Source organism: Nicotiana sylvestris, chromosome 3 (assembly GCF_000393655.2).
Source record: "Nicotiana sylvestris chromosome 3, ASM39365v2, whole genome shotgun sequence".
In the NCBI taxonomy this organism is placed as follows: domain Eukaryota; kingdom Viridiplantae; phylum Streptophyta; class Magnoliopsida; order Solanales; family Solanaceae; genus Nicotiana; species Nicotiana sylvestris.
The window spans coordinates 116,604,774-116,612,698 of NC_091059.1; the positions used below are offsets into that span (position 1 = coordinate 116,604,774).

The window sequence follows — 7,925 nt, forward strand, 5'->3', positions numbered from 1 at the left end:
TGCAACCTAGAGGATGAAGCAAACATAATATTTTTGCTTTAAAACACTGTAAACAAACCGAAAATAAATGCAATAACTGTAAAGATCTATGTTTATTATTTGATACTTGCAATGCTCCAGTACAAATACAAACCCTTCAATAGAACATAAGATCATTTATGCTTTATACCGTCACTAACAACCCAACAACCATCCCATAACAAAAAAGCGATCTATAAACACAAGTTCTGAACCTATGCCTATCCCAATCAAAATTTACAAAGCCACGGATACAAACTCCTAAACGTTAAGAGAAAATCAAATATGATGAAAGAGTTCCACATTTTGTGTGATGTTCAGCATGGATAAAATCATTATACATGTGCAATATATCCACCAATCTGAGAGTCCAATTGCTTACTCAGCGCCAAACAGTCTCATTTGCATCGGTAAATATGGTATTGTGATGCTCGATTAAGCACTGAATGGCATCAATGGCACCCAAGTCAATTGGTAGCCCATCATCCAAGGGGATGGGAGAAGATGCATCAACATTTTCACCTTCATCTGGATGCAAAACAATCACAAGTGAAAAATAATAAGTTTCATAGCAGTTGTTTTAAGTTGCAAATAGCAATCTCAAAATGCAATGTTTTTCCACTAAGTAACTAATATAAAATAAAACTTACTCCCAGATATTAGCGGCAAGAGAAAAATATGTCTTAATAACATAACAAAATGATTAGATTGAAAATGTACTGATTTTTCCAATCTGCACAACGACCTTCCACTCAAAAAACTAGTTCAAGCTGTTAGCATTTCTGGCTTAAATTTGTTCCGAAAAAACTTAGGGATTAAAAATCTATTCTTTACCTACGCTTAATGTAAAATAAGGAATTGTAAGTGGAGCCTCCCCCAGCCCAAAATCCGTCCAAAAGAGAAATAAGAAAGGAACATAAATCTACGTATTCTGCCCTGGGTTTCTTCAGAAATCAAAAACCTTTGGAAAAAAAGGCCGTTCAAAGGGCTACACATATTTCAATAGGGAATGTATGTAAAAATCATAGCTCTCCGTTGCAGTTGCAGAAGTAGTTCTCTGAAACAAGCTAAATAGCACACAGCTTAAGTCAATCTCTTTGCATAGCAACAACAACGGTTGTGTAATCCCTCAAGTGGGGTCTGGGGAGGGTACTATGTACGCAGTCTTACCCCTACCCTAGACGGGCAGAGAGACTCAATCTCTTTGCATAGCCTCTTCCACAATTCATTTTAGCAGGCAGTTTATGATACTCCTGATATAAATCTAATGATACACATGTTCCGATATTAACTTTCCTAACTTTTAGAAATTTCTTCCATTTATTTCTTCAAAATTCTGAGCAATATATAGCCTATTTGAAGTACCTAATGTATATCTACAGTAGTAAATATCTATTTTGCAACTGGTCCCCTTATATAACTCATTACTGATAGGACGGAAATTGTTTTCCATCACTAGCAATCTTCAGGTGCGGAAGTAGATGCATGCAGTTCCGCTTTTGGACTTCATACATGGTACTTTAATTGCCAACTGGTTTCTTGCCAAAGTAAACTGGGTCACTAGTCACGAGACATCATTATTAAAAAGTCTAAGCCTGTCCGTAACATAAAGAAATTCAACTCGCTAATGTTCAGCATGTTGTTTGGATGCGTGGTTTCAACCCCTCATTTAATATGACAAACTGTAATAAAGTATAAAGATGAATGAAATATTAAACTACATCACTAAGAGAACAGAATGGAATAAAACAAAAACAAAAACAAACCTGCAAGCATCTCCCATGCACTAGAGTTCGAGTTGGAGTCAATATATTTCTTTGAAGAAGGTTTTGCTGAATGGTTCCAGAACTGGTTATAATGGTCTGGCCTCTGGCCTCTTTGCCAAATAAGAATTGGAGCCATTTCCGTTGCAAGGCTTCTAGCATCCATCTGCCAGGAAGAAAGTATGAGAAGCAGATAAACAGCAGTCAAGAGAACTCACAAATTGTACAAGATAAAGGCTCATCAGGAACAAGATTTTGGATCTCAATCATCTGGAAAAAAAAAAGGGGGGGGGGGGGGAACTTGACACATTTGTACAGATGAAGGCTCATTCATAACAAGTTTGTTGGATCTCAATCATGTGGGCAAAAAGCAATAAAATAAAATTCAAAATATACAGGCTTATCCTAGCAACTAGGCTCCTCAATTAGCAAGTTCAAAACCCAAAGGGTTAAAAATTGTATCACATTTTACAATCCTCTACCACACAATTCTTCATCTTAAAAGGAATAGAGGTGTGAATATCACCGAAAACCATGAGGAAGACAAGGGCACTAAGACAAATTCAAATCCACAGATCTGCACATATCCAGATCGACACAGGGAGAGGTGGACGTTATTTTTGTTCATTCAGGAAGGGAATAAACTTGCCTTGTTAACCAGAGATTTCTGGCTTATGCGGAGTAGCAGCGCAGTGATCAATTCCAGTGTCATGTAGTTGACAGTTGGAAGCTTCTTTAAGATATTCTTCATTGTGTGTATGCTTGAGCGTGCACCTCTTATTTCATTATAAAGCTCGAAGGTTGTCAATGGCTCAGGTAGACTTGCAAGGTAGCACTTCATCAGAGCTGCAATGACTACCGGATTTACCCCTTCAGGTATTGGTGCATCTTGATCTGTGACACAAAGTTGCAAACTAAAGAGTACATAGATTGATCCCTTGACAAATAATATCTGTATGAGATTAAAAATCAATACCTTGATTGTATAAAGAAACCAATTGATGTATAACCTTTTTATCTCCTTCAGCCTTGAACAACTCAGGTGAATTCAGCCCTAGACCAAAAGTAGACTCCCATAACATCGGCATTCAGATGTGTCTTTGAAAAATTACATGACAGTAATGACAATTTGTTGTATGGATTATTACATCTCTCACCTGATAAGACAAGATAATCTGCACATTTCACCATGATATAAGGAACAGGTCTAGTTGATTGTTGCCTCTGCACCAGGATATCAATGGGGACGCCAAACACTGGATAAACCAAGATATGTCACTATGTCCAGAAAAAACATCTCCTGAGAACTTTATGGAAGCAAATAATCATAATAGAACTAGAAATGAAGTTATTCGGGACAAGGTGGGTGTGGCCCCTGTGGAGGACAAGATGCGGGAGGCAAAACTTAGATGGTTCGGGCATGTGAAGAGGAGATGTACGGATGCACCGGTGAGGAGGTGTGAGAGGTTGGCCCTGGAGGGCCTAAGGAGAGGTAGAAGTAGGCCGAAGAAGTATAGGCAAGATATAGCGTTGCTCCAGCTCACTGAGGACATGACTATGAATAGGAAGGTGTGGAGGTTGAGAATAAAGATAAAGGGTTAGGTAGGTAGCCTAGCGTTGTCCTTGTCTGTAACAGTAAATTTAGTACATGAGTTAGCATTATTTTGTGTATTTTCGTATTCCTTGACTTCTGTGATTACTTGTCGTTGCCTTCGTTCCGGCCTTCTGATTGCAATACTCAGTTTAGTTTTGTATCTTTATATTTTTGCCTCCTTTTATCTTTCCTAAGCCAAGGGTCTTTCGAAAACAGTCTCTCTGTCTTCTTGAAGGTAGGGGTAAGGTCAATGTACATACTACCCTTCCCCGACCCCACTTGTGGGATTACACTGGGTCTTTTGTTGTTGTAAATAATCATATGGCTCATTCCCGCATTCATAACTGTTTAACTGATTTCTACATCTCAAGGATAACTTCCAAGGTATAAAAGTGCTAAAAAGTGTGACCAAGTATAACAGGCATCTCCTGTTGCAGCGCTCTTTAACTCTTGAATGAATCCAAAAAAATTTAGTAATAGAGTGGCAAAGACAAATTAAGCAGAAGAAGTTTATGAGTAGATGGGTACCAATGCAAGCCATCCCACTCCCCATCCGCACCCGCAAAAAAAGAGGATCATTAAAATCCTTATAAACATGTTATACAAAGATCAAGAGAGTAGAAACCTTACCATCAGTGCTCGCAACTCCCTGCAATTTCAAATAGAAAAGTTAAGATTCTTTTAACTCCAATTCACTGAGGAACTTTGAGAGACAAAAAGAAAAAATTAGCACAAATTGCTATTCACCTTCTGCCACCGCTCAATATCAGTCAGCAAAGTCTTGCTTTTCTGTGCAGTTTTCTTTGCCACCTGAAAAATAAAAATGATTGCATGTGTCAAGTTCAGAAATTATAACTCCTTTGCATATAAGATTCAAAGATATCGTATCATGTGTAGTTTAGGTTTTTAAGTAGAGCAAAATATCATAAGATCTACATCCCTCATCCATTTCTCCTTCACATCCCTCAGAGATATACAAGACTAAATTCCATAGAAGTGCCAAACATGGCATCTATGCCTGTATAATTTTGACACCAAAATTGTTATCTGAATAAAATATTTGATGGTGTGGTTTCATATAAGTCTGTGTGCATTGGAGAACATTGCCATCCCTTAATGATCACTGTAAAAACTGTAGCTGCATGACTTCTTCATTAAAACAAAGGAGCACACCAATGAAAGATACCTAACTTCTACAAACACACAAACTTGACCTGCCATCAAACGATCCAAACCTACATTTAAAACCAAGGTTAATACCTTTCACAACCTAAATAGAAGTTATTGCCCAATAAAACAAAAGCAGATACTTCCCTACATCCCAATTTCCAGCTCCAACAAAATAAATTGTATATAAGATTTTATTGGTATATAATAGGTTTTACTTTGCACTCCTACAAGGACAGAATTACTAGAGAGCTTTGCATAAAGCATCAAGGAGTTACTTCCCTTGGCTTAATTACTAACCTCTAATTTCAAAATCCACAATCCCATGCTCTCCTAAGCGCAAATCTCTCCAGTTCTTTTTTGGTGGGGGTGGGGCGGGCGGGGTCAATAGTACTCGTTAAAACGTAAATCTCGTAGCATCAAAATCTGCTAGTAAATGGATGAGCTTTGAGTGGAAGTCACATAGTAAAAGCTTCATCATTCTGTGTCTAATAAGAAGGGTTAAAGACAATTTTCTTTTGTGCTTTGAGACAGAAAACCTTCTGCTATTTAAAGGATAAGCTCATGAACCCCATCAGTATCTAACTAAAGTACATCAGTCAATTCTGTACCCAAGAAAATTAAAAGATTCCAGATGGTCCAGAACCTCGTGACTCACAACTCTAGTGGTCATAGCGAGTGATAATAGTACATTGGCATCACCTTGGGTTCTATAAAAAGGTAATGGCTTCAAAAACCACAATGGTCTTTTAATGGGCATGGCTCTATCGGGAAAAGAAGGAACAAACAATGAGAGCATCACACATTGATCCTCTGTTGATTATTCACAATTGGAAAACATTCCACAGAATTGTTTATGCTTGTAGTACCTCTTCAACTTTTATCTTTCCAACAGCAACCTTATCTTTTGTCTCCAAAAACCCTTTCCTCAAGAAGAAGCTGGTTGTAGCAGCTGCAGTAATAAAGCGCTCCTGCATAGCATGTCTTGTTGATGGCTGCTGTAGGAGCGACCATCGACTTTTGACTGCTGATCCAACTTTCTCAGCAACCTCGCCCACATTTCCCTTTGCATCTTTGGCAACCTCACCAACAAATGATCCTGCAGACTGCCTGGCTTCTTTCAACTTCACCCCTGCATCAAGACTCAATTATTAAACATTCAAAAGCAAAATAAAAGTAGAAACCTGAAGTTTCCAAATGAATTACCCGAAGATTGAAAGAATCCATTAGCTTTCTCTTGCCACTGAGGCGAAATTACTGAAGGCATTGACGTTGAGCCAATTACCTGTTATCGACTGTGACAGTATCAAATCACCTAAAAGTTAAGACAATTAGTGGTGTTGATGAAGTTTGTATATCACCAAATGCTTTAGCTCCACTTTTACAACTATACAAATTTTCTAACAATTCTAGCCAACAATTTTGTTGCCAAAAACAACAAATTGACCAGAAAAAACCAGTGAAAGCCCCAAAATCAAAATATTTTCTAACCAAAGAGGAGTTAGATTTACAAAATAGAACTATCATAAGAATCAATGAGAAAAATAAGCAATTAATTCTAAAATCCAGTTATAAAAAGAAGAAGAAGAATGAGTGCAGTCTCAATTCTCAGAAATCAGAACATGATAGCTCCAATAAATTGCCAAATCATAAAGATAACAAAGTTTCAGAATAGAAAAGAAATAAATGCAGTTTTCAATAAAGCAAAGTTCAAGTTGACCTTCGTTCATCAGTTTCAATTACAAGACCCACACCTGAACTTAACGATAATTAACTCAATTCCAATAATTAACAGGCGATAACATAAAAACCAACCAAAAGAACTTATAAGTTATAATCAATGATCAAAAAATCCAAAACCCTGATTTGAAGATAATAAGCGTTAGGGTTTTACCTTTTATGAAATTCTTCGACGAATTGAGAACTTTGGAAAGGAACGTTGAAGGAGAAAATTAGAAAAAAAGAACGGCAGAAGGAGAAAATATAGTAATGCCAATAATAAATTTATTTTGAAGACTTTTTAGAGGATGTGATGATTAATGAGGTAAAAGACTGGCGGGTCAACTTTTCTATGCTTTCGATACAACCAATAAACTTACGTGGAATTTTTTCGAAAAAGAGAAGAAAAACGACGGTAGATAAGTATAACTCCTGCTTCTTCTGGACGCTTCCAACGGACATAACGGCTATGCGCCTCTTCAGCTGATTTCAAATACGATTCACCTTAAAAGCTCACTCCTATTATTAAGGAAATATTTTTAAAATATTATACAAATACTATTCAATATTTTATAATTTTGTATTTACGTTTAAAAATCAAAATTTATTTTCCTAAAGATAATGAATGTTCATCTTTATAAAGCTAAGTCAATAAAGGAAAAAGTTGCCCATATACGTTCTCACTGGTTAGTCAATATATTCACAACTTAAAATTTGTTCTAGCATTATAATTTCATCACTTCAATCTAAGTTATCATGGTTTCTTTTCAATTTCAGCAAAAACGCATAACTGTTGAAGGTTTTAGAGTTCTTAAACTTTTTTCCCATAAAGTTATTCTCTAGCTCATTTTAGAAAGCACAAACAAGATCGGTGAGCAAACAAAAGACAATCAAAGTCTAAAATCTCATTGAATTTTAGTACTGTTTACCTCGAAAAATGTGAGTAACAATTAAAGTGATTTGTGGTTTTAAAAATATGTGATTTATTTCAATACTAGTAAATATGCAAGTAATATTAGGTTTAAGTAAGAAGAATTGATAAACCAAACCAGTGTTGTTAGAGCAACGGGGACCTCGAGCTCAATTATCTCGGGGGCCTTGAGGTGAGTTAAGAGCAAATAAAGTAAGAACAATAAAGTAAAACAATAAAGCTGAAGAACAATTGTGGAGCACGAGAAAAGCAAAGTAGAATGTTCTATTGCCGTGAATAATGTATTTTTTACAAATGATTGGAGTCCCCTTTATATAGGAAGAAAAAACCCCAATATAGTACATTCCTTATTGTGGTAAAGAATTCTATTGGTACAGGTGTATAACAACCTAATACGGACCTGTACCGACTCGTACAAATCTTATCCTTTAATTTATGCCTTGATCCACGTATCCTTGAGAAATTTTCGCTCTTTCTTAAGTATCATCGAAATTATACTGCACTCGATGTAGGTCGTGTCAGGCCTTCGATTTGCTCCCTCGAGGTGTGTGCTTCATAGTCTGACCCGACCCCCACTTCGAATCGCCCGGACATTTATAGCCCAATTTAGGACTTTGAATTTGGGCTCCTTAATTTTGACCGTATACAAAGTAAAAATTGCACGGGCCGCCCTATTTGGTCGCCCCCATTTAACCTATACCCATTTTTTTTTTAAACTTTTAACTTGTACCCA

The 7,925-nt window shown here is 36.7% G+C and overlaps 1 protein-coding gene across 2 annotated transcripts; it reads right to left on the reverse strand.

The window, feature by feature from the left end:
• Positions 1–64: 64 nt before the first annotated feature.
• On the reverse strand, positions 65–6,583 carry LOC104216851 (uncharacterized Rho GTPase-activating protein At5g61530). Of its 2 annotated transcripts, none has more exons than XM_009766987.2 (10): positions 6,437–6,583; positions 5,749–5,857; positions 5,412–5,674; positions 4,123–4,185; positions 4,006–4,024; positions 2,939–3,037; positions 2,758–2,835; positions 2,431–2,675; positions 1,785–1,947; positions 65–546 (listed from the first exon to the last, which is right to left on the reverse strand). In XM_009766987.2, the coding sequence occupies exons 2-10, from the start codon at positions 5,807–5,809 to the stop codon at positions 401–403; spliced, it is 1,137 nt and encodes a 378-aa protein (XP_009765289.1). In that variant the 5' UTR covers positions 5,810–5,857; positions 6,437–6,583; the 3' UTR covers positions 65–400. The 2 variants fall into 2 exon arrangements, with proteins under 2 accessions (XP_009765289.1, XP_009765290.1); XM_009766988.2 differs by having other exon boundaries at positions 5,749–5,837; positions 6,437–6,581.
• Between the last annotated feature and the right edge of the window lie 1,342 nt (positions 6,584–7,925).